This window comes from Acanthochromis polyacanthus, chromosome 15 (genome assembly GCF_021347895.1).
Source record: "Acanthochromis polyacanthus isolate Apoly-LR-REF ecotype Palm Island chromosome 15, KAUST_Apoly_ChrSc, whole genome shotgun sequence".
Classification (NCBI taxonomy): Eukaryota; Metazoa; Chordata; class Actinopteri; family Pomacentridae; genus Acanthochromis; species Acanthochromis polyacanthus.
The window spans coordinates 28,198,684-28,226,374 of record NC_067127.1 but is presented as its reverse complement, the minus strand read 5'-3'; the positions used below and the strand labels follow the sequence as shown (position 1 = coordinate 28,226,374).

Genomic DNA, 27,691 nt, shown 5'->3' with positions numbered 1-27,691 from the left:
AAAAACAACGCGTTGCCACGGCAACAGCATTTCATCAAAAATCAAAATCTTCACACTGTGGTATTGTCTGGGGGTGAAGAATCAGCTGACCAATTTTCAGAATGATATGACAAAGTTTGGAGCAATGATGTGTGCAAATGTAATTTCTAAACTGCTTGTTACCAAGAGGTGGCGCTATGACTTTTTCTAAATTTTTCAGTGTGGATGTCCTCAAACTGGTTCTGGTGTCCAGCACATGAAGTTTGGGGCAGATAGGATCCTTTGCAGCTGAGATATGAACACTTCAATTTTCATGGCGAAACATGAAAGTTTGCCGTCCCGCCACAGACACGCCTTTTCATCACACGTCACCATTTTTTCTGTGCTTCATCATCAATGTGTTCAGGCTTATGTCACAACATCTGAGGTGAATCTGAGCAACAGGCTAAGAATAGTACATGAAAGTGTAAAAAATGTCAAATTCTTGATACCACAAGGTGGCGCTGTGACTGTGAATGAATCTTGCTGTATGGATGTCATCGAGGCAGGTCTGTGATCATACATGTAAAGTTTCATTCAGATCGGAGCATGTTCAGGAGAGTTAGACAGCATTTCCTGTTTCATGGCGAAGGATCAAATTTCGACAGGCCGCCACGACCACACCCTTTAACTATGGAGGAAGATTTTGATAACTTTTTCTCAGGAAGGTCTGCTGTATGTACTGGCAAAATTTCAGATCGCTCAGACTTTTCCCCTAGGAGGAGTTCATCATAGATTTTGTACAGTTAACACATGATGGCGCACTTCCTGTTGGGTGTAGAGCATGGCTGTGATTGACTTTTTTGTGTTTCCTGATGTGCTGCATATGCCTCCCAAATTTTTTAGCTCTCGGCCAAATTCCCTCCGAGTTGGCCTAATACCACTTTTTAAAATTTTGTAGGGGGCGCTATGGAGCCATTTTGTCATACACTACCACAATTCCTTTAGAATGTAAAATTTTTCACCAGTTCTGGTGTGTGTACAAATTTTCATGAGTTTTTGAGCATGTTTAGGCCCTCAAAAATGCAGTTGTTCTGAGAGACAAATAATAATAATAATAATAATAATAATAATAATAATAATAATAAACCGTAGGGTTCCAATAGGGTCCTACGGCACCGTTGGTGCCTTGGACAGCCGGTGCCCTTGCACCGCCTGTCCTCGGCACCTCGGTGCTCGGACCCTAATAATAAACCGTAGGGTTCCAATAGGGTCCTACGGCACCGTTGGTGCCTTGGACAGCCGGTGCCCTTGCACCGCCTGTCCTCGGCACCTCGGTGCTCGGACCCTAATAATAATAATAATAATAATAATTAAAGCTGCGAGCAGCGTTGAACGGGTCCTCGCATACTTGCTGGTCGGCGACCCCAAGCATTTCCACCAGGCAATGCTACGACTGAGAGTGTATTTAGGCCCATGAATGTCACAAAGGCTGGATTCTGAGCACACAGGTCAAATTTCAGGCAGATTTGAGCATGTATAGGTTATTTATGCAGCACTTTGTGTCCATCCACCAGGTGGCGCTATCTCTGTGACTGTATGTTGGTCTATGAAACTCATCAGGACTGGACTCTGATCAAACATGTAAAGTTTGAGGCGGATTGCAGCGTGTACAGGGGATTTACACAAGACGTCCTGCTTCATGTCATAACATTAAAGTTCAGTTGGCCGCCATGGCCACGCCCTTTGAGTTTTGTGAACAAGTTTCACAAATATGCAACCTGAAGGTGTGTAATATATATTGTATCAATTTCATGTGTTTTGGAGCTATTACCTGTGAGAAATCAATTGTTGAAAATGATCAAAAACACCAAAAATCTGACATTTAATTCAAAATGGCCAACTTCCTGTTGGGTTTAGAGAATGACTCCAAGAGACATTTTTGTTTGCACTGACGTGCTACATATGCATGCCAAATTTCATCGTCATCGGTGAAAGTCTGTGTGGAGGCTATTTTTAAATGCTTTAGGGGGCGCTATGGCACATGCTGTGAATGTATTTTGGCCTGTAAATGTGATAAGGAAAGGACTGTGTTTAATCATGTGAGGTCTGAGGTAGATGGAGCATGCAGAGGATAGTTAGATAGCACTTATGTTTCATGGCGAACCATCAAAATTCTGGAGGTCGCCATGTCCACACCCTTTGACTCTGCAAGAATCTTTTAATAACTTTTGATCATAACATCGTGTTGTATACCCTGGCAAAATTTGAGGTCTCTAGGAGTTAACCCATAGAAGGAGTTCGCTCTCAAAAATTCAAAAAATAGAGAAAATTTTTCCACGTAATTCAAAATGGCGGACTTCCTGTGGAGTTTAGGGGATGGCTCCAAGAGGCTTTATTGTGTGTCCTGGTGTGCTCTAAAGGCCTCCCAAATTTTGTGGATGGAGGTGAAACATGCTGCCGGGGCTGTTTATTAAACATACTGCAGGGGGCGCTATAGCACATGCCCTGCAGAGATGCATACAGTGTTATTCCTTGAGACGACTGTGATGTGTGTGTATATTTTGGTGAGCTGTTGAACATTCTAAGCCTGTCAAAAAGTACTTTGTTTGTCACAAAAACAACGCGTTGCCACGGCAACAGCATTTTATCAAATGTCAAAATCTTCACACTGTGGTATTGTCTGGGGGTGAAGAATCAGCTGACCAATTTTCAGAATGATATGACAAAGTTTGGAGCAATGATGTGTGCAAATGTAATTTCTAAACTGCTTGTTACCAAGAGGTGGCGCTATGACTTTTTCTAAATTTTTCAGTGTGGATGTCCTCAAACTGGTTCTGGTGTCCAGCACATGAAGTTTGGGGCAGATAGGATCCTTTGCAGCTGAGATATGAACACTTCAATTTTCATGGTGAAACATCAAACTTTGCCGTCCCGCCACAGACACGCCTTTTCATCACACCTCACCATTTTTTCTGTGCTTCATCATCAATGTGTTCAGGTTTATATCACAACATCTGAGGTGAATCTGAGCAACAGGCTAAGAATAGTACATGAAAGTGTAAAAAATGTCAAATTCTTGATACCACAAGGTGGCGCTGTGACTGTGAATCATTCTTGCTATTTGGATGTCATCGAGGCAGGTCTGTGATCATACATGTAAAGTTTCATTCAGATTGGAGCATGTTCAGGAGAGTTACACAGCATTTCCTGTTTAATGGCGAAGGATCAAATTTCGACAGGCCGCCACGACCACACCCTTTAACTATGGAGGAAGATTTTGATAACTTTTTCTCAGGAAGGCCTGCTGTATGTACTGGCAAAATTTCAGATCGCTCAGACTTTCCCCCTAGGAGGAGTTCATTATAGATTTTGTACAGTTAACGCATGATGGCGCACTTCCTGTTGGGTTTAGAGCATGGCTGTGATTGACTTTTTTGTGTTTCCTGATGTGCTGCATATGCCTCCCAAATTTTGTAGGTCTAGACCAAATTCCCTCTGAGTTGGCCTAATACCACTTTTTAAAATTTTGTAGGGGGCGCTATGGAGCCATTTTTGCACACACCTCCACATGCCCGACAAAATATGAAAATTGTCGCCAGTTTTGATGTGTGTGCAAATTTTCATGACTTTTTGAGCATGTTTAGGCCCTCAAAAATGCAGTTGTTCTGAGAGACAAATAATAATAATAATAATAATAATAATAATAATTAAAGCTGCGAGCAGCGTTGAACGGGTCCTCGCATCCTTGCTGGTCGGCGACCCCAAGCATGTCCACCAGGCAATGCTACGACTGAGAGTATATTTAGGCCCACGGATGTCACAAAGGCTGGATTCTGAGCACACAGGTCAAATTTCAGGCAGATTGGAGCATGTACAGGCTATTTATGCTGCACTTTCTGTCCATCCACCAGGTGGCGCTATCTCTGTGACTGTATATTGGTCTATGAAACTCATAAGGACCGGTCTCTGATCAAACATGTAAAGTTTCAGGCAATTGCAGCATTTACAGGGGATTTACATAAGATGTCCTGCTTCATGGCGTAACATTGTATTTCAGTTTGCTACCATGGCCACGCCCTTTGAGTTTTGTGAACAATTTTCACAAATACTCAACCTGAAGGCGTGTAGTATATATTGTCCCAATTTCAGGTGTTTTGGAGCTATTGCCTGTGAGAAATCAATTGTTGAAAATGATCAAAAACACCAAAAATCTGACATTTAATTCAAAATAGCGGACTTCCTATTGAGTTTAGAGAATGACTCCAAGAGACTTTTTTGTTTGCAATGACGTGCTACATATGCATGCCAAATTTCATAGTCATAGGTGAAAGTCTCTGTGGAGGCTATTCTTAAAAATGCTGTAGGGGGCGCTACGGAACATGCTGTGAATGTATTTTGGCCAATAAATGTGATCAGGACAGGACTGTGTTTAATCATGTGAGGTCTGAGGTAGATTGGAGCATGCAGAGGATAGTTAGGTAGCACTTGATGTTTCATGGCAAACCATCAACATTGAGGAGGTCGCCATGTCCACACCGTTTGACTCTGCAAGAATCCTTTGATAACTTTTGATCAGAACATCGTGTTGTATATCCTGGCAAAATTTCAGCTCTCTAGACCTTAACCCCGAGGAGGAGTTCGCTCTCAAAAATGAAAAAAATACAGAAATTTTATCCACTTAATTCAAAATGGCGGACTTCCTGTTGAGTTTAGGGGATGGCTCCAAGAGGCTTTTTTGTGTGTCCTGGTGTGCTCTATAGGCCTCCCAAATTTTGTGGATGTAGGTGAAACATGCTGCCGGGGCTGTTTATTAAACATACTGCAGGGGGCGCTATAGCACATGCCCTGCAGAGATGCATACAGTGTTATTCCTTGAGACGACTGTGATGTGTGTGTAAATTTTGGTGAGCTGTTGAACATTCTAAGCCTGTCAAAAAGTACTTTGTTTGTCACAAAAACAACGCGTTGCCACGGCAACAGCATTTCATCAAATATCAAAATCTTCACACTGTGGTATTGTCTGGGGGTGAAGAATCAGCTGACCAATTTTCAGAATGATATGAAAAAGTTTGGAGCAATGGTGTGTGCAAATGTAATTTCTAAACTTCTTGTTACCAATAGGTGGCGCTATGATTTTTTCCAAAATTTTCACCGTGGATGACCTCACACTGGGAATGGTGTCCAGCACATGAAGTTTGGGGCAGATACGATTAGGATTTGCTGAGATATAAACATTTTAGTCGTCATGGCGAGACATCTAAATTCGCCGCGCCGCCACAGACACACCTTTTTATGACACGTCACCATTTTCACTGTGAATAATCATCAACATGTTAAGGTTTATTTCACCACATTTGAGGTGAATCTGAGCAAGAGACAAAGAATAATACATCAAAGTGTAAAAAATGACATTTTCTGTTGCCAGCAGGTGGCGCTCTGACTGTGAATGGATTTCATCATATGGATGTGATCAGGGCAGGAATCTGATCATACATATAAAGTTTCAGGCAGATTGGAGCATGTTCAGGGCATTTACACACAACTTGAAATTTCATGGCGAAGGATCAAAATTCCACAGACCGCCACGGACACGCCCTTTGACTTTTGAAAAAGATTTTGATAACTTTTGCTCATTAAGGCCTCCTGTATGTACTGGTTGAATTTGAGGCGAATTGGAGTTTCCCCCTGGGAGGAGTTCGCTCTGGAAAAAAATGAAAAATGGGCAAAATCTCACATTCAACTTAAAATAGCTCACTTCCTGTTGGGTTTGGAATATGGCTGTCACTGACTTTTTTGTTCAGTCTGATGTGCTGCATATGTGTACCAAATTTGGTAGCTGTAGGTGAAACATGATGGCCGTGGGAAAGTGTAGGGGGCGCTATGGAGCCATTTTGCCACACACCTCTACAATTCCTTTAAAATATGAAATTTTTCACCAGTCCTGATGTGTGTACAAATTTTCATGAGTTTTTGAGCATGTTTAGGCCCTCAAAAATGCAATTGTTCTGAGAGACAAATAATAATAATAATTAAAGCTGCGAGCAGCGTTGAACGGGTCCTCGCATACTTGCTGGTCGGCGACCCCAAGCATCTCCACCAGGCAATGCTACGACTGAGAGTGTATTTAGGCCCATGAATGTCACAAAGGCTGGATTCTGAGCACACAGGTCAAATTTCAGGCAGATTGGAGCATGTATAGGTTATTTATGCAGCACTTTGTGTCCATCCACCAGGTGGCGCTATCTCTGTGACTGTATGTTGGTCTATGAAACTCATCAGGACTGGACTCTGATCAAACATGTAAAGTTTGAGGCGGATTGCAGCGTGTACAGGGGATTTACACAAGACATCCTGCTTCATGTCGTAACATTAAAGTTCAGTTGGCCGCCATGGCCACGCCCTTTGAGTTTTGTGAACAATTTTCGCAAATATGCAACCTGAAGGCGTTTCTTATATATTTTCCCAAATTCAGGTGTTTTGGAGTTATTGCTAGTGACAAATGAATTGTTGAAAATGACCAAAAACACCAAAAATCTGACATTTAATTCAAAATGGCTGACTTTCTGTTGTGTTAAGAGAATGACTCCAAGAGACTTTTTTGCTTGCACTGATGTGCTACATATGCATGCCAAATTTCATAGTCATAGGTGAAAGTCTGTGTGGAGGCTATTTTTTAAATTCTTTTAGGGGGCGCTATGACACATACTGTGGATGTATTTTGGCCTGTAAATGTGATCAGGACAGGACTGTGTTTAATCATGTGAGGTCTGAGGTAGATTGGAGCATGCAGAGGATAGTTAGGTAGCACTTGATGTTTCATGGCGAACCATCAAAATTCTGGAGGTCGCCATGTCCACACCCTTTGACTCTGCAAGAATCCTTTGATAACTTTTGATCAGAACATCGTGTTGTATATCCTGGCAAAATTTCAGCTCTCTCGACCTTAACCCCGAGGAGGAGTTTGCTCTCAAAAATGAAAAAAATACAGAAATTTTATCCACTTAATTCAAAATGGCGGACTTCCTGTTGAGTTTAGGGGATGGCTCCAAGAGGCTTTTTTGTGTGTCCTGGTGTGCTCTATAGGCCTCCCAAATTGTGTGGATGTAGGTGAAACATGCTGCGGGGGCTGTTTATTAAACATACTGCAGGGGGCGCTATAGCACATGCCCTGTGGAGATGCATACAGTGTTATTCCTTGAGACGACTGTGATGTGTGTGTAAATTTTGGTGAGCTGTTGAACATTCTAAGCCTGTCAAAAAGTACTTTGTTTGTCACAAAAACAACGCGTTGCCACGGCAACAGCATTTCATCAAATATCAAAATCTTCACACTGTGGTATTGTCTGGGGGTGAAGAATTAGCTGACCAATTTTCAGAATGATATGACAAAGTTTGGAGCAATGATGTGTGCAAATGTAATTTCTAAACTGCTTGTTACCAAGAGGTGGCGCTATGACTTTTTCTAAATTTTTCAGTGTGGATGTCCTCAAACTGGTTCTGGTGTCCAGCACATGAAGTTTGGGGCAGATAGGATCCTTTGCAGCTGAGATATGAACACTTCAATTTTCATGGCGAAACATCAAACTTTGCCGTCCCGCCACAGACACGCCTTTTCATCACACGTCACCATATTTTCTGTGCTTCATCATCAATGTGTTCAGGCTTATGTCACAACATCTGAGGTGAATCTGAGCAACAGGCTAAGAATAGTACATGAAAGTCTAAAAAATGTCAAATTCTTGATACCACAAGGTGGCGCTGTGACTGTGAATGAATCTTGCTGTATGGATGTCATCGAGGCAGGTCTGTGATCATACATGTAAAGTTTCATTCAGATCGGAGCATGTTCAGGAGAGTTACACAGCATTTCCTGTTTCATGGCGAAGGATCAAATTTCGACAGGCCGCCACGACCACACCCTTTAACTATGGAGGAAGATTTTGATAACTTTTTCTCAGGAAGGTCTGCTGTATGTACTGGCAAAATTTCAGATCGCTCAGACTTTTCCCCGAGGAGGAGTTCATCATAGATTTTGTACAGTTAACGCATGATGGCGCACTTCCTGTTGGGTGTAGAGCATGGCTGTGATTGACTTTTTTGTGTTTCCTGATGTGCTGCATATGCCTCCCAAATTTTTTAGCTCTCGGCCAAATTCCCTCCGAGTTGGCCTAATACCACTTTTTAAAATTTTGTAGGGGGCGCTATGGAGCCATTTTGCCACACACCTCCACATGCCCTAAAAATATGAAATTTTTCGCCAGTTCTGATGTGTGTGCAAATTTTCATGACTTTTCGAGCATGTTCAGGACCTGAAAAATGCAGTTGTTTTGGCAGAATAATAATAATAATAATAATAATAATAATAATAATAATAATAAAAACCCTAAGGTTCCAATAGGGTCCTTCGGCACCGTTGGTGCTCGGACCCTAATAATAAACCGTAGGGTTTCAATAGGGTCCTACGGCACCGTTGGTGCCTTGGACAGCCGGTGCCCTTGCACCGCCTGTCCTCGGCACCTCGGTGCTCGGACCCTAATAATAATAAACCGTAGGGTTTCAATAGTGTCCTACGGCACCGTTGGTGCCTTGGACAGCCGGTGCCCTTGCACCGCCTGTCCTCGGCACCTCGGTGCTCGGACCCTAATAATAATAATAATAAAAAACCCGAAGGTTCCAATAGGGTCCTTCGGCACCGTTGGTGCTCGGACCCTAATAAAAAACCCTAAGGTTCCAATAGGGTCCTTTGGCACCATTGGTGCCTTGGACAGCCGGTGTCCTTGCACCGCCTGTCCTCGGCACCTCGGTGCTCGGACCCTAATTAAAGCTGCGAGCAGCGTTGGACGGGTCCTCGCATCCTTGCTGGTCGGCGACCCCAGGCATGTCCACCAGGCAATGCTGCGACAAAGTGTATTTAGGCTCATGGATGTAACGAGGACTGGATTCTGAGCACTCAGGTCAAATATCAGACAGATTGGAGCATGTACAGACTATTTTTGCAGCACTTTGTGTCCATCCACCAGGTGGCACTATGTCTGTGACTGTATAGTGGTCTATGAAACTCATCAGGACTGGACTCTGATCAAACATGTAAAGTTTGAGGTAGATTACAGCATGTACAGGGGATTTACACAAGACGTCCTGCTTCATGGCGTAACATTAAAGTTCAGTTGGCCGCATGGCCATGGCCATGCCCTTTGAGTTATGTGAACAATTTTCACAAATACTCAACCTGAAGGCATGTTTTAAATATTGTTCCAACTTGAGGTGTTTTGGAGTTATTGCCTATGAGAAATCAATTGTTGAAAATCAGCAAAAACACCAAAAATTTGACATTTAATTCAAAATGGCCGACTTCCTGTTGGGTTTAGAGAAGGAGTCCAAGAGACTTTTTTGTTTGCACTGACGTGCTACATATGCATGCCAAATTTCATAGTTATAGGTGAAAGTCTCCATGGAGGCTATTTTTAAAAATTCTGTTGGGGGCGCTATGACACATGCTGTGGATGTATTTTGGCCTATAAATGTGATCAGGACAGGATTGTGTTCAATAATGTGAGGTCTGAGATAGATTGGAGCATGCAGAGGATAGTTAGATAGCACTTGATGTTTCATGGCGAACCATCAAAATTCTGAATATCGCCATGGCCACACCCTTTGACTCTGGAAGAATCTTTTAATAACTTTTGATCAGGAGATTGTGTTGTATATCTTGGCAAAATTTGAGGTCTGTAGGAGTTAACCCCGAGGAGGAGTTCGCTCTCAAAAATATCAAAAAAAAGAGAAAATCTGTCCACTTAATTCAAAATGGCGGACTTCCTGTTGGGTTTAGGGGATGACTCCAAGAGGCTTTTTTGTGCGTTCTGATGTGCTCTATAGGCCTCCCAAATTTTGTGGATGTCGGTGAATCGTGCTGCCGGGGCTGTTTATTAAACATACTGTAGGGGGCGCAATAGCACATGCCCTGCAGAGATGCATACATTCTTATTCCTTGAGACGACAGTGATGTGTGTGTAAATTTTGGTGAGCTGTTGAGCATTCTAAGCCTGTCAAAAACTACTTTGTTTGTCACAACAACAACACGTTGCCACGGCAACAGCATTTTATCAAATGCTAAAATCTTCACACTTTGGCATTGTCAGGGTGTGATGAATCAGCTGACCAATTTTCAAAAGGATATGAAAAAGTTTGGAGCAATGGTGTGTGCAAATGTAATTTCTAAACTTCTTGTTATCAATAGGTGGCGCAACAACTTTTCCTAAAATTTTGAGTGTGGATGTCCTCAGAGTGGGCCTGGTGTCCAGCACATGAAGTTTGGGGCAGATAGGATGAGGATTTGCTGAGATATAAGCATTTTAGAAGTCATGGCGAGACATCGAAATTCGCCGTGCCGCCACAGACACGCCTTTTGATGACACATCACCATTTTCACTGTGAATCATCATCAACATGTTAAGGTTTATATCACCACATTTGAGGTGAATCTGAACAAGAGACAAAGAATAATACATCAAAGTGTAAAAAATGGCATTTTCTGTTGCCAGCAGGTGGCGCTCTGACTGTGGATGGATTTCATCATATGGATGTGATCAGGGCAGGAATCTGATCATACATATAAAGTTTCAGGCAGATTGGAGCATATTCAGGGCATTTACACAGCACTTGAAATTTCATGGCGAAGGATCAAAATTCCACAGACCGCCACGGACACGCCCTTTGATTTTGGAAAAAGATTTTAATAACTTTTGCTCATTAAGGCCTCCTGTATGTACCGGTCGAATTTGAGGCGAATTGGAGTTTTCCCCTGGGAGGAGTTCGCTCTGGAAAAAAATGAAAAATGGGCAAAATCTGACATTCAACACAGAATAGCTCACTTCCTGTTGGGTTTGGAATATGGCTGTCACTGACTTTTTTGTTCAGTCTGACGTGCTTCATATGTGTACCAAATTTGGTAGCTGTAGGTGAAACATGATGGCCGTGGGAAAGTGTAGTGGGCGCTATGGAGCCATTTTGCGACACACCTCCACATGCTCTAAAAAATATGAAATTTTTCGCCAGTTCTGATGTGTGTGCAGATTTTCATGACTTTTCGAGCATGTTCAGGCCCTGAAAAATGCAGTTCTTTTGGCAGGATAATAATAATAATTAAAGCTGCAAGCAGCGTTGAACGGGTCCTCGCATCCTTGCTGGTCGGCAACCTCAAGCATGTCCACCAGGCAATGCTATGACTGAGAGTGTATTTAGGCCCATGAATGTCACAAAGGCTTGATTCTGAGCACACAGGTCAAATTTCAGGCAGATTGGAGCATGTACAGGCTATTAATTCAGCACTTTGTATCCATCCACCAGGTGGCGCTATCTGTATGACTATATATTGGTCTATGAAACTCATCAGGACTGGACTCTGATCAAACATGTAAAGTTTGAGGCAGATTGCAGCATGTACAGGGGATTAACACAAGACGTCCTGCTTCATGGCGTAACAAAGTTCCGTTGGCTGCCATGGCTACGCCCTTTGAGTTTTGTGAACAATTTTCACAAATATCCAACCTGAAGGCGTGTTTTATATATTGTCCCAAATTCAGGTGTTTTGGAGTTATTGCCTGTGACAAATGAATTGTTGAAAATGACCGAAACTACCAAAAATCTGACATTTAATTCAATATGGCGGACTTCCTGTTGGGTTTAGACAATGACTCCAAGAGACTTTTTTGTTTGCACTGATGTGCTACATATGCATGCCAAATTTAGTAGTCATAGGTGAAAGTCTCTGTGGAGGCTATTTTTTAAATGCTGTAGGGGACGCTATGGTACATGCTGTGAATGTATTTTAGGCTATAAATGTGATCAGGACAGGACTGTGTTTAATCATGTGAGGTATGAGGTAGATTGGAGCATGCAGAGGATAGTTAGATAACACTTGATGTTTCATGGCGAACCATCAAATTTCTGGAGGTCGCCATGTCCACACCCTTTGACTCTGCAAGAATCTTTTAATAACTTTTGATCATAACACCGTGTTGTATATCCTGGTAAAATTTGAGGTCTCGAGGAGTTAACCCCTAGGAGGAGATCGCTCTCAAAAATTAAAAAAATAGAGAAAATTTATCCACGTAATTCAAAATGGCGGACTTCCTGTTGAGTTTAGGGGATGGCTCCAAGAGGCTTTTTTGTGTGTCCTGGTGTGCTCTATAGGCCTCCCAAATTTTGTGGATGTTGGTGAAACATGCTGCGGGGGCTGTTTATTAAACATACTGCAGGGGGCGCTATAGCACATGCCCTGCAGAGATGCATACAGTGTTATTCCTTGAGACGACTGTGATGTGTGTGTAAATTTTGGTGAGCTGTTGAGCATTCTAAGCCTGTCAAAAAGTACTTTGTTTGTCACAAAAACAACGCGTTGCCACGGCAACAGCATTTCATCAAATATCAAAATCTTCAGACTGTGGCATTGTCAGGGGGTGAAGAATCAGCTGACCAATTTTCAGAATGATATGAAAAAGTTTGGAGCAATGGTGTGTGCAAATGTAATTTCTAAACTTCTTGTTACCAATAGGTGGCGCTATGATTTTTTCCAAAATTTTCACCGTGGATGACCTCACACTGGGAATGGTGTCCAGCACATGAAGTTTGGGGCAGATACGATTAGGATTTGCTGAGATATAAACATTTTAGTCGTCATGGCGAGACATCTAAATTCGCCGCGCCGCCACAGACACACCTTTTTATGACACGTCACCATTTTCACTGTGAATAATCATCAACATGTTAAGGTTTATTTCACCACATTTGAGGTGAATCTGAGCAAGAGACAAAGAATAATACATCAAAGTGTAAAAAATGACATTTTCTGTTGCCAGCAGGTGGCGCTCTGACTGTGAATGGATTTCATCATATGGATGTGATCAGGGCAGGAATCTGATCATACATATAAAGTTTCAGGCAGATTGGAGCATGTTCAGGGCATTTACACACAACTTGAAATTTCATGGCGAAGGATCAAAATTCCACAGACCGCCACGGACACGCCCTTTGACTTTTGAAAAAGATTTTGATAACTTTTGCTCATTAAGGCCTCCTGTATGTACTGGTTGAATTTGAGGCGAATTGGAGTTTCCCCCTGGGAGGAGTTCGCTCTGGAAAAAAATGAAAAATGGGCAAAATCTCACATTCAACTTAAAATAGCTCACTTCCTGTTGGGTTTGGAATATGGCTGTGACTGACTTTTTTGTTCAGTCTGATGTGCTGCATATGTGTACCAAATTTGGTAGCTGTAGGTGAAACATGATGGCCGTGGGAAAGTGTAGGGGGCGCTATGGAGCCATTTTGCCACACACCTCTACAATTCCTTTAAAATATGAAATTTTTCACCAGTCCTGTGTGTGTACAAATTTTCATGAGTTTTTGAGCATGTTTAGGCCCTCAAAAATGCAATTGTTCTGAGAGACAAATAATAATAATAATTAAAGCTGCGAGCAGCGTTGAACGGGTCCTCGCATACTTGCTGGTCGGCGACCCCAAGCATCTCCACCAGGCAATGCTACGACTGAGAGTGTATTTAGGCCCATGAATGTCACAAAGGCTGGATTCTGAGCACACAGGTCAAATTTCAGGCAGATTGGAGCATGTATAGGTTATTTATGCAGCACTTTGTGTCCATCCACCAGGTGGCGCTATCTCTGTGACTGTATGTGGTCTATGAAACTCATCAGGACTGGACTCTGATCAAACATGTAAAGTTTGAGGCGGATTGCAGCGTGTACAGGGGATTTACACAAGACATCCTGCTTCATGTCGTAACATTAAAGTTCAGTTGGCCGCCATGGCCACGCCCTTTGAGTTTTGTGAACAATTTTCGCAAATATGCAACCTGAAGGCGTTTCTTATATATTTTCCCAAATTCAGGTGTTTTGGAGTTATTGCTAGTGACAAATGAATTGTTGAAAATGACCAAAAACACCAAAAATCTGACATTTAATTCAAAATGGCTGACTTTCTGTTGTGTTAAGAGAATGACTCCAAGAGACTTTTTTGCTTGCACTGATGTGCTACATATGCATGCCAAATTTCATAGTCATAGGTGAAAGTCTGTGTGGAGGCTATTTTTTAAATTCTTTTAGGGGGCGCTATGACACATACTGTGGATGTATTTTGGCCTGTAAATGTGATGTACAGAGTATAGTTAGGCCCATGGATGTAACGAGGGCTGGATTCTGAGCACTCAGGTCAAATTTCAGGCAGATTGGAGCATGTACAGTTCATTTATGCAGCACTTTCTGTCCATCCACCAGGTGGCGCTATCTCTGTGACTGTTTATTGATCTATGAAACTCATCAGGACTGGACTCTGATCAAACATGTAAAGTTTGAGGCAGATTGCAGCATGTACAGGGGATTAACACAAGACGTCCTGCTTCATGGCGTAACATTAAAGTTCAGTTGGCCGCCATGGCTACGCCCTTTGAGTTTTGTGAACAATTTTCACAAATATCCAACCTGAAGGCGTGTTTTATATATTGTCCCAAATTCAGGTGTTTTGGAGTTATTGCCTGTGACAAATGAATTGTTGAAAATGACCGAAACTACCAAAAATCTGACATTTAATTCAATATGGCGGACTTCCTGTTGGGTTTAGACAATGACTCCAAGAGACTTTTTTGTTTGCACTGATGTGCTACATATGCATGCCAAATTTAATAGTCATAGGTGAAAGTCTCTGTGGAGGCTATTTTTTAAATGCTGTAGGGGACGCTATGGTACATGCTGTGAATGTATTTTAGGCTATAAATGTGATCAGGACAGGACTGTGTTTAATCATGTGAGGTATGAGGTAGATTGGAGCATGCAGAGGATAGTTAGATAACACTTGATGTTTCATGGCGAACCATCAAATTTCTGGAGGTCGCCATGTCCACACCCTTTGACTCTGCAAGAATCTTTTAATAACTTTTGATCATAACACCGTGTTGTATATCCTGGTAAAATTTGAGGTCTCGAGGAGTTAACCCCTAGGAGGAGATCGCTCTCAAAAATTAAAAAAATAGAGAAAATTTATCCACGTAATTCAAAATGGCGGACTTCCTGTTGAGTTTAGGGGATGGCTCCAAGAGGCTTTTTTGTGTGTCCTGGTGTGCTCTATAGGCCTCCCAAATTTTGTGGATGTTGGTGAAACATGCTGCGGGGGCTGTTTATTAAACATACTGTAGGGGGTGCTATAGCACATGCCCTGTAGAAATGCATACAGTGTTATTCCTTGAGACGACTGTGATGTGTGTGTAAATTTTGGTGAGCTGTTGAGCATTCTAAGCCTGTCAAAAAGTACTTTGTTTGTCACAAAAACAACGCGTTGCCACGGCAACAGCATTTCATCAAATATCAAAATCTTCAGACTGTGGCATTGTCAGGGGGTGAAGACTGAGCTGACCAGTTTCCAGAAGGATATGAGAAAGTTTGGAGCAATAATGCAAGCAAATGTAATTTCTAAACTACTTGTTACCAATAGGTGGCGCTATGACTTTTTCTAAATTTTTCAGTGTGGATGTCCTCAAACTGGTTCTGGTGTCCAGCACATGAAGTTTGGGGCAGACAGGATCCTTTGCAGCTGAGATATGAACACTTCAATTTTCATGGCGAAACATCAAACTTTGCCGTCCCGCCACAGACACGCCTTTTTATCACACGTCACCATTTTTTCTGTGATTCATCATCAATGTGTTCAGGCTTATGTCGCCACATCTGAGGTGAATCTGGCCAACAGGCTAAGAATAGTCCATGAAAGTGTAAAAAATGTCAAATTCTTGATACCACAAGGTGGCGCTGTGACTGTGAATGAATCTTGCTATATGGATGTCATCGAGGCAGGTCTGTGATCATACATGTAAAGTTTCATTCAGATCGGAGCATGTTCAGGAGAGTTAGACAGCATTTCCTGTTTCATGGCGAAGGATCAAATTTTGACAGGCCGCCACGACCACACCCTTTAACTATGGAGGAAGATTTTGATAACTTTTTCTCAGGAAGGCCTGCTGTATGTACTGGCAAAATTTCAGATCGCTCAGACTTTCCCCCTAGGAGGAGTTCATCATAGATTTTGTACAGTTAACGCATGATGGCGCACTTCCTGTTGGGTTTAGAGCATGGCTGTGATTGACTTTTTTGTGTTTCCTGATGTGCTGCATATGCCTCCCAAATTTTTTAGCTCTCGGCCAAATGCCCTCTGAGTTGGCCTAATACCACTTTTTAAAATTTTGTAGGGGGCGCTATGGAGTCATTTTTGCACACACCTCCACATGCCCTAAAAAATATGAAATTTTTCGCCAGTTCTGATGTGTGTGCAAATTTTCATGACTTTTCGAGCATGTTCAGGCCATGAAAAATGCAGTTCTTTTGGCAGAATAATAATAATAATAATAATAATAATAAAAAACCCTAAGGTTTCAATAGGGTCCTTCGGCACCGTTGGTGCCTTGGACAGCCGGTGCACTTGCACCGCCTGTCCTCGACACCTTGGTGCTCGGACCCTAATAAAAAACCCTAAGGTTCCAATAGGGTCCTTGGCACTGCTGGTGCCTTGGACAGTCGGTGCCCTTGCACCGCCTGTCCTCGGCACCCTCGGTGCTCGGACCCTAATAATAAGGAAGAAAAATAAAAAACCCTAAGGTTCCAATAGGGTCCTAGGCACCGAGGGTGCCGAGGACAGGCGGTGCAAGGCCACCGACTGGCCAAGGCACCAGCGGACCCTAATAATAAGGAAAAAAAAGAAAAATAAAAAACCCTAAGGTTCCAATAGGGTCCTAGGCACCGCTGGTGCCTTGGACAGTCGGTGCCCTTGCACCGCCTGTCCTCGGCACCTCGGTGCTCGGACCCTAATAATAATAATAAACCGTAGGGTTTCAATAGGGTCCTACGGCACCGTTGGTGCCTTGGACAGCCGGTGCCCTTGCACCGCCTGTCCTCGGCACCTCGGTGCTCGGACCCTAATTAAAGCTGCAAGCAGCGTTGAACGGGTCCTCACATCCTTGCTGGTCGGCGACCCCAAGCATGTCCACCAGGCAGTGCTGCGACAGAGTATAGTTAGGCCCATGGATGTAACGAGGGCTGGATTCTGAGCACTCAGGTCAAATTTCAGGCAGATTGGAGCATGTACAGTTCATTTATGCAGCACTTTCTGTCCATCCACCAGGTGGCGCTATCTCTGTGACTGTTTATTGATCTATGAAACTCATAAGGACTGGACTCTGATCAAACATGTAAAGTTTGAGGCAGATTGCAGCATGTACAGGGGATTTACACAAGATGTCCTGCTTCATGGCGTAACATTAAAGTTCAGTTGGCCGCCATGGCCACACCCTTTGAGTTTTGTGAACAATTTTCGCAAATATGCAACCTGAAGACGTGTTTTATATATGTTCCCGAATTCAGGTGTTTTGGAGTTATTTCCTGTGACAAATGAATTGTTGAAGATGAGCAAAAACACCAAAAGTCTTACATTTAATTCAAAATGGCGGACTTCCTGTTGGGTTTAGAGAATGACTCCAAGAGACTTTTTTGTTTGCACTGATGTGCTACATATGCATGCCAAATTTCATAGTCATTGGTGAAAGGCTGGAAAGGTGGAGGCTATTGTTTAAATGCTGTAGGGGGTGCTATGGTACATGCTGTGAATGTATTTTAGCCTATAAATGTGATCAGGACAGGACTGTGTTTAATCATGTGAGGTATGAGGTAGATTGGAGCATGCAGAGGATAGTTAGTTAGCACTTATGTTTCATGGCGAACCATCAAAATTCTGGAGGTTGCCATGTCCACACCCTTTGACTCTACAAGAATCTTTTAATAACTTTTGATCATAACATCGTGTTGTATATCCTGGCAAAATTTCAGCTCTCTCGACCTTAACCCCTAGGAGGAGTTTGCTCTCATAAAGTTTAAAAAATAGACAAAATTTTTCCACTTTATTAAAAATGGCGGACTTCCTGTTGGGTTTAGGGGATGGCTCCAAGAGGCTTTTTTGTGTATTCTGGTGTGGTCTATATGCCTGTCAAATTTGGTGGATGTAGGTGAAACGTGCTGCAGGGGCTGTTTATTAAAAATACTGTCGGGGGCGCTATAGCACATGCAGTGCTGAGAAGCATACAGTGTCCTCCCTTGGGTCAACAGTGATGTGTGTGTTCATTTTTGTGAGCTTCTGAGCATTGTAAACCTGTCATAAAGTACTTTGTTTATCAAATCAACAATGCATTGCCATGGCAACAGTGTTGTCTGAAATATCAAAATTTTCACACCGTTGTACGGTCATGGCATGACGACTCAGTGGACCAATTTTCAGATTGATATGACAAAGTTTTGGGCAATGGGATGTGTAAATGTAATGCCTAAATGTTCTGTTACCAATAGGTGGCGCTATGACTTTTTCCAAATGTATCAGTGTGGATGTCCTCAGAGTGGTCCTGGTGTCCAGCACATGAAGTTTGGGGCAGATAAGATCTTTTGCAGCGGAGATATGAACACTTCAATTTTCATGGCGAAACATCAAACTTTGCGTCTCGCCACAGACACGCCTTTTTATGACACGTCACCATTTTTTCTGTGATTCGTCATCAGTGTGTTCAGGCTTTTGTCACCACATCTGAGGTGAATCTGAGCAACAGGCTAAGAATAGTACATGAAAGTGTAAAAAATGTCAAATTCTTGATTCCACAAGGTGGAGCAGTGACTGTGAATGAATGTTGCTATATTTATGTCATCAGGGTAGGTCTGTGATCATACATGTAAAGTTTCATTCAGATTGGAGCATGTTCAGGAGAGTTAGACAGCATTTCCTGTTTCATGGTGAAGGATCAAATTTCTATAGGCCGCCACGACCACACCCTTTGACTATGGAGGAAGATTTTAATAACTTTTGCTCAGGAAGGCCTCCTGTATGTACTGGTCAAATTTCAGGTCTGTTAGACATACCCTCTAGGAGGAGTTCATCATAGAGTTTTTAAAGTTAACACATGACGGCGCACTTCCTGTTGGGTTTAGAGGATGGCTGTGATTGACTTTTTTGTGTTTCCTGATGTGCTGCATATGCCTCCCAAATTTTGTAGCTCTCGACAAAATGTCCTGGGAGTTGGCCTAATACCACTTTTTAAAATTTTTGTAGGGGGCACTGTGGAGCCATTTTGCCACACACCTCTGCAGGCCCTAAAAAATATGAAATTTTTCACCAGTTCTGATGTGTGTGCAAATTTTCATCACTTTTCGAGCATGTTCAGGCCCTGAAAAATGCAGTTGTTTTGGCAGAATAATAATAAAGAAAAATAAAAATAAACTCTAGCATTCCAATAGGGTCTTAGGCACCGTTGGTGTCTTGGACAGTCGGTGCCCTTGCACCGCCTGCCCTTGGCACCTTGGTGCTCAGACCCTAAAAAACCCTAAGGCTTCAATAGGGTTCTAGGCACCGCTGGTGCCTTGGACAGTCGGTGCCCTTGCACCACCTGTCTTCGGCACCCTTGGTGCTCGGACCCTAATTAAAGCTGCAAGCAGCGTTGAACGGGTCCTCGCATCCTTGCTGGTCGGTGACCCCAAGCATGTTCCTCAGGCAATGTTTCAACTGAGAGTGTATTTAGGCCCATGGATGTGATGAGGGCTGGATTCTGAGCAGTCAGTTCAAATTTCAGACAAATTGGAGCATGTACAGACTTTTTATGCAGCACTTCCTGTCCATTCACCAGGTGGCGCTATCACTGTGAATGCATATTGGTCTTTGGAATTCATCAGGGTGGGATTCCAATCACACATGTAAAGTTTGTGCCAGATTGCAGCATGTACACGGGATTTATACAAGACTTCCTGCTTCATGTGCAAATTTTTCAAATATTCAACCTGAAGGCGTGTTGTATATATTGTCCCAATTTAAGCTCTTTTGGAATTACTACATGTGAGAAATTAATTGCTAAAAATGACCAAAAACACCAGAAATCCGACATTAAATTCAAAACGGCGGACTTCCTGTTGGGTTTAGACAATGGCTTCAAGAGACTTTTTTGTTCATACTGACGTGCTTCATATGCATACCAAATTTCATCGACGTAGGTTCATCTTTCTGTCGAGACTACTTTTTAAAATGCTGCAGGGGGCGCTCTGGCATTTGCTGTGAATGTATTTAGCCATGTAGATGCGATCAGGACAGAACTGTGATTAAACATGCAAAGTCTGAGGCAGATTGGAGCATGAAGAGGATGCCTCTCAAATTTTGTGGATGTAAGTGAAACGTGCTGCGGGGGCTGTATATTAAAAATACTGTAGGGGGCGCTATAGCACATGCAGTGCCGAGATGAATACATTGTCCTTCCTTGGGTTGACAGTGATGTGTGTGGTAATTTTGGTGAGCTGCTGAGCATTGTAAACCTGTGAAAAAGTACTTTGTTTGTCACCGAAACCACGCGTTGTAAGGCAACAACATTGTATCAAATGCTAAAATCTTCACACTGTGGCATTGTCATGGGGTGAAGAATCAGCTGACCAATTTTCAGAATGATATGAAAAAGTTTGGAGCAATGGTGTGTGCAAATGAAATTTTTCAACTTATTACCAATAGGTGGCGCTAAAACTTTTCTTAAATTTTTTAGCATGGATGTCCTCAGACCAGACCTGGTGTCCAGCACATGAAGTTTGGAGAAGATAGGATCAGGATTTGCTGAGATATAAACATTTTAGTAGTCATGGCAAAACATCAAACTTTGCCGCCCCGCCACAGACACGCCTTTTGATTACACATCACCATTTTTACTGTGAATCATCATCAAAGTGTTTAGGTGTCTGTCACCGCATTTTAGGTGAATCTGAGCCAACAGGTTAAGAACAGCACATCAAAGTGTACAAAATGACATTTTCTGTTGCCAGCTTGCGGCGCTCTGACTGTGAATGGATTTCATCATTTGGATGTGATCAGGACAGGATCATTCATGTCAAGTTTCAGACAGATTGGAGAATGTTCAGGGCATTTACACAGCATTTGAAATTTCATGGCGAAGGATCAAAATTCCAGCGGCCGCCACGGACACGCCCTTTGACTTTGGAAAAAGATTTTAATAACTATGGATGATTAAGGCCTCCTGTATGTACTGGCCAAATTTGAGGTGAATTGAAGTTTTCCCCTAGGAGGAGTTCGCTCTTGAAAAAAAATGAAAAATGGACAAAATCTGACATTCAATGCAAAATAGCTAACTTCCTGTTGGGTTTGGAATGTGGCTGTCACTGACTTTTTTGTTCAGCCTGATGTGCTGCATATGTGTACCAAGTTTGGTAGATACACCCCCTGTCAAAAGTTGTAGGACAGGTTCTACTTTATTTGAATGAGAAAGTGTCCTAAAACTTTTGACAGGGGGTACACACAGACACAGACACACAGACACAGACACACACAGACACACACAGACACACACACACACACACACACACACACACACACACACACACACACACACACACACACACACACACACACACACACACACACACACACACACACACACACACACACACACACAGCTCTACTCAATCTCAGCTTCCTTCAAGCGCGTAATCTCTAACCAGATGTCATGAGGCATCACAAAAGTCTTTGTCATGGTGCCCGTTGCTACCTAAACCCCTACTGGAGCTGTACAATAAGCTTTTCAGTTGTCAAACATACACACTGGCTTGATTTTTATTTAGTACTTGAAGTGCTTAATATCATGGAATATGTATCAGATTGGGACTTAGTATTGGCAGATGCTGAATATTCAAAGACTCGGACTGAACTTGGGAAAAGAAACTTAAATGGGATGTTTACCAATGGACAAATAATTAAAAACACAGTTGAATATAATGCAGTCCAATCCAACCACTAAGCTAAGACTACAGCCCTCATCTTCTATCATACACACGTATACACACTCCATCTCACCAGTTCACTTACAGTTTGGCTGTAATGAGCAGAATCAAGGCTACTCCAGTGTCTCTGGTCAGTTTTCTAAGTTGACCAACCTACAGCAGAAACACACAGCTGATGATTCCCTTCATGGTTCACGTGCGTTAAAAACAGATGATATATCGGCTTTAAAAACATGCAAAAAATAGACATTAACTCACCATAGTGAGTCCGAGGTAAAACAACGCTGCCCCTCCAAAAGAGTTAGCCAGACCATCTATGAACTCCAACAGCACAGCAGGTATCCTCTGACCGAGAGCAAAGTGAGAGATGATTCCTACAATCACCATAAACACTATCGGGTTCTTCAACACCTGCAGGAGTGACATTCAGTGTGTTAGTAAAAAAAAAGGAATATAACAAAAACTCCAGTTCCTGAAAGTAATATCAAAATAGTCTTGCTTTGCCAAACCATTCTCTAGCTGATAAAAGTCTGTGATTCTGCTACTCTGCACAATACAAATCCTCAGCAAAAACTTGAAAATTTCAGTGTAGTAGGTTGCTGCCTAGAGGCTGTGGCAAAAGAGGATGGTAACACAAAGATAGCTGAAATCCCCTACATCCTCAGCTGAACAGATCAGGAGATTCTACCGCTGTAGTATAATGGTCTAAGTCAAGGTTCAATGTGGTGTGGTTGAGTTTTTTGTGTTGTCTGAAAAATCTGAAAAAATGACTGACCCCCAATTTCCACATAAGGCGAAAGCGCCGCGCCGCGCAGCACTGCGCTCTTGAATCGTAATGCGCAGCACTTAGAATCCATTCTCTTCTATCAGACAATTTCCATTGCACGCGCTGCGGAGCACCAGCGTAACGTCCCTGAAGCGCCGGCGCGCGCCATGGCGCTGGGGATTCACTTCTTGTCTATTTTCTGTGCCGCCGCTTCAAAACCTCGTAAATTCACTGTCATTGAGAAAGCACCAGACAGGAAGTTAAACCAGAACTTTCAAAATAAAACATAATGCACGACCTCTCGGACTATAAATCACAGAACAATGTGTCTGGGATGAGCAGAGCGACCTTGTAGAAGCGAAATGAGGTGTGGTTTATTTATTTTCTGTTTATATCATGTGTTATTATCGTGTGATATCGCTATTCACATGAGAGCCTCTCCGAGGAGCAGCCCTCCCTCTCCGGACGCGCTTCCAGTGTGCTTTGACTTTCGGAGCAAGACGGCGGTGCTTCGCTCCACGGCGCGGCGCTTTCGCGTTATGTGGAAATTGGGGGTTAGGCTTTTATTCTAAGACGGTGTCGAAATGACACTTAAAAGACATATTTGCGATGAGGATATTCTCAATTATTACATCTTTATAATCTATCATTTAAAGAGTTTAGATTGAAGCAGTTTCTGCTGGACTTGGTCACGTTTTCCCCATCAGTGGTGCCCAAACACAGTGGGAAGATCTAAAATCTCCAGAAATCCACCAACTGTTTTGAGAACACCTCAGATATAATAATACTGACAGGATGTTACAATCTAGTCTGATAATAGCCGTTATATCCTCTCATACAGACTCTCAGAAACATCCATAGGAGCCCAGAGTGTTTGTCTATGTGCAATATGAGGGGTAATGGGTCCTCAAATTTTCAGCAGTTTTCTAAATAAATAATTATTAGCATTATTAATCAATTAATCAAATTTAAAGAAATTGCCATTTAGGTCGACAGACGCGCAAAATGTACTGCAAAGGTAGTTTCCTTGCATTAACATTAACCCTGACATTCTGAAAAGCAGTTCTAGTCAATCCCAACTTTCTTCAAACACATGAGGTCTGACAGCATGTCATTAAGCGTCACAGATGTCTTTGTCATGGTGCACAATGCTAGTGATACCGAGACAATGCTCTCTGCTTGCCAACATGAAGCCACTTGTATTTACAGTACCTGTAACACTACAACTCCCAGGACGCCGGCAGTACTGTGTTGTGGATGGCTGGCCTGCTTCCATCTCTGTACCTCGCAAAGAGCAAAGCCGATGGGGTTGAGGAGCATTAGGGAGACCGGAGCAACTAGATAGATGTACTGGAGGTATTCTGGATACGTGCTGCGATACAAAGCATCAACTAAAAAAGAAGAGACAGAGAAAGAAGCATACCATTTGTGTTAAGTTACAGTATTTTTCTCCACTGGTAACTTGTATGAGCAGTTAGTGTTTGTGTCACTTTACCTATTGGGTATCCCAATGCAAAGTCATTACTCTGAGTAGCAAAGATGGCGTACAGACCAGCTTTACTGTATCTGCTCTCTGGACTGGCCACCATCAGCGTCAGGACACACACCAGCACGAATACTGTCACCTACAATTTAAAAAAAAAAAAAAAATAAAATCACATTTTACTTTTCTGGAATCATCTCAAACTGCCACGATACAAAATATAAGCTATATACATGTGCATACACCAACCTTAGTAACCAGGACACTCCAGAGAAACGCCCAAATGACGTTTCCAAAGTCCAACAGAACCATGTTTTTAAAGAGCAGAGCTGGAAGAGCAAACCTGGACACAAAGTTCCCCAAACCCTTGGCCTGGCTCTCAGGAATGATGTCAGCCCTGTGGGGAGGAATCAAAGGAAAACACACATGAAAGCTACAGTAGCTGTCAGTTAGTACTTTACTATCATTCAGCATCTACAGATTTAATGCAGAGTCAGATGACGGCACGCCTGAAGAACTGAGGAAACAAACTTGCCATCTCAATTTAACTTCGATATTTGATCTCCACAAGCACTGAAGATATTCTAGCAAACTAGGGTAAGAAAATGCCACCAGTTGAATTTCTGATTATTTTAATTAAAGAAATATGAAATTTGAATTGAAACTCTTGGAGATCAGCCATCAGCCATCTTTCCCCTACACACATACCTGCCAGCGATATAACCACACAGTATGATGCCAAAGCACTCGAGGAGAGCCGGGAACAACTTGTCGATGGACATGTGGGGTCCCACTGCAGAACCTGCCAGGGTGTTATGGGAGATGTTCTTCCCATGGATCAGCACGTAGCTGTTGGCCATCTCCATGGTGACGATGGGATGGAGGCCAGAAGAGTCAGGGGATGAATATCAGCAGTCTGGAGGCAGACAAGGAGGGGAAACAAAGCTGAAGCAAAACAGAAAAATACAGTCTGGCAATAGAGAGCAAAGAATGAGAGTAAGGGCTTACAGTTGATGTGTAATGTCCACAAAAAAGAACATTTTAACTTTCTGAACCTAAAAGTCAACAGCAAGTAAGAATAAACTTACACTTTATCAGCCAAAAACAGGATAAAATGGGGAGAATAGTAAGATGTTCACATTTCTGACTGGTTATGACATCATGTTCTGGTGGAAATTTGTCCAAATCTAAGTTTAAACTCAGGAAAATCTGGTTTATTTTGTAGCAGTCCTTTTCTCCTTAGGAGCTGGGATAACATGCCAAGCCAGAAGCTGTAAAAACAGGAAAAAAAAACATTGGATTTTCAACTTCCAACTGTTCTTGATCTACTCATCTGTGATGTACAGTTCCATCAGAAAAAAAGAGAATATTTTAATCTTCTGAACCTCAAAACCCACCAGCAGGTATTAATTTTATTTTTTTATCATTAGTTGCACAATTTATCAGTCAGAAACTGTAAAAACAGAGAGAGGAGTAAAATTTTTTAACTTTTTGACTGTTTCTGATGTGGTTCTGGTGGAAAATTATCCAAATCTCAGCTTAAAGTCATGAAAATGTGGTTATTTGTAGTTTTCTTTCCCCTCCCTTATGAGGCTGATGTGTAATGTCAAAAATATATAACTGGATCATTTTTTATCTTTCTGGTGATGATTGCACTATTCAGCTGAGCCTGGGATCTTTCTGCATGGAGTTTGCATGTTCTCCCTGTGCATGCGTGGGTTTTCACCAGGCACTCCGGCTTCCTCCCACACTCTAAAAACATGCTGAGGTTAATTGGTTACTCTAAATTGCCCGTAGGTGTGAATGTGAGTGTGATTGTCTGTCTGTATATGTAGCCCTGCGACAGACTGGCGACCTGTCCAGGGTGTCCCCTGCCTTTGCCCGAGTCAGCTGGGATAGGTTCCAGCAACACCCGCGACCCTAGTGAGGATAAAGCGGTGTATAGAGAATGGATGGATGGATGGATAATGTCACGATTTATCTGGCAAAAACTGTAAAAGCAGAGAGAAGAGTAAGATTTTCAACTTTTTGACGATTTATGATGTGCCGTTCTAAAGAAAAATTAACCAAAACTTTAGTCTGAAATTGTGGTATTTTATCGAAATCTCTTTATTCTACAGGTCTCACTTAAAAATTGGCCCAAAATAACAATAAATAGAAATAACGATACAGATTCTGTCAAAAAATTCTCTGCATATATGCCAATAGTGACTAAGCTTTGGCCAAATCTCAGTTTAAAAATAACTTTTTTTCTTCATGTGTCTTTTAAAAAAATAGCCAAAAATAGATAATTTGCACTAATAACATTATGTTAAAAAAATTCTATGCAACTGTGAAGCTATTAGGGACTCCGCTGAAATCAACAGAAACTTAAGAAAAATTCAAAGTTTCCAGCTGAACAAACAGAAAACAAACTCAGGAACCAATTTCAGTCAGTAAGTCAGTAATAAAATATTTATAGCATGTATAGTAACTGTTTTCTCCCCAGTGTTGGTAACAGCAGTGAGCACTTGGGAAATGTTATACATGCCATGTTTTATTTTCATTGTTGTTGCAAATTTAGTTATGAAAAAGTTCAACTTTCCTTTCTTTTTATGATTTATGTCATTACGATTTCGGTATATTGCACGAGACCTTTTTGCCTCTCTTTACTTCGAGTCATGGTTGTGCTGCTTCAATAGAGGTGCAGGATTTTATACTGTACTGAAAAATGGGCCCACAGTGAGCAAAAATGTGACAGGAGTAGAAACTACTAATTGGAGTTCAGAGGGTTAATGCAGAAGGCTGGTTGAGTCGGACGCCCAGAATCTCTAGTTACGCATCTGCATTGACAGTAGTTCTGTTAGCGAAGTCAGTTCAGGCTGCTACACGCACTGAAAGCAGAATTATTCAGTTTAACGACACAATAACGACATTAAATCAGTGTAATGTGCCAGTTTGAGAAGCTAACAGCAGCGTTGCCACTGCCAACTGACCGTTAGTGCTAGTATAGGTGCAGGCTAAAAACAAATCAGAGGACGCGGTGAGAAATACCTCCCACATCTGGGTTGTTTGAATAAAATTACTGTATTTAAAATTCTATTTCTTACCTGTTTGTGTTAGAATGCTATCGTTACACAGGAAAGTAGCGGATTCATCGGCGCTGTTGGGTGTTAAAGACCGTGTTTTTGTCGTTTGGTTCTTTGCTCTTGAATCTGACAGCTGCTGAGAGTGGCGACGCCTTTTAGCGTGATTGGCCGACCATCCGGCAAATCAGCACTGAGATACGCGGGTGGCGATTGGATGAAAAATGCAACGGTATGTCAGCATCAGAGGCTCTGGTCAGCATTAAATCAATGAACCTTAAAGCTCAGTTGTAGCTTGAAAAAAATAAATAAAAAGTAAAAATAAAATGAAAGAAATATCTTATATTATTTTACAAAGATTTTACCAAGATTACATTTCATTTAAATTAATTAAGTTTATCTTTTTTCGTAGTAATGTATTTAAATTATCCAGTTAAAGAAGATTAAAATAATTTAATTTGTATTGCACTATCACAAATTACTAAACTTGTGGTTTTGCTTGTTTTTTGTAATTCTAGCAGAGATTTTTTTCTACTAATCATTGAACTTTTGTGTATAT

At 42.0% G+C, this 27,691-nt stretch overlaps 1 protein-coding gene across 1 annotated transcript; it reads right to left on the bottom strand.

Annotated features, from left to right (window-relative positions):
- Positions 1–21,829: 21,829 nt before the first annotated feature.
- LOC110969367 (integral membrane protein GPR155-like) lies at positions 21,830–27,305 on the bottom strand. Its single transcript, XM_022219434.2, has 7 exons — positions 27,157–27,305; positions 24,776–24,983; positions 24,317–24,464; positions 24,080–24,209; positions 23,797–23,975; positions 22,077–22,229; positions 21,830–21,971 (listed from the first exon to the last, which is right to left on the bottom strand). The coding sequence occupies exons 2-7, from the start codon at positions 24,931–24,933 to the stop codon at positions 21,900–21,902; spliced, it is 840 nt and encodes a 279-aa protein (XP_022075126.1). The 5' UTR covers positions 24,934–24,983; positions 27,157–27,305; the 3' UTR covers positions 21,830–21,899.
- Between the last annotated feature and the right edge of the window lie 386 nt (positions 27,306–27,691).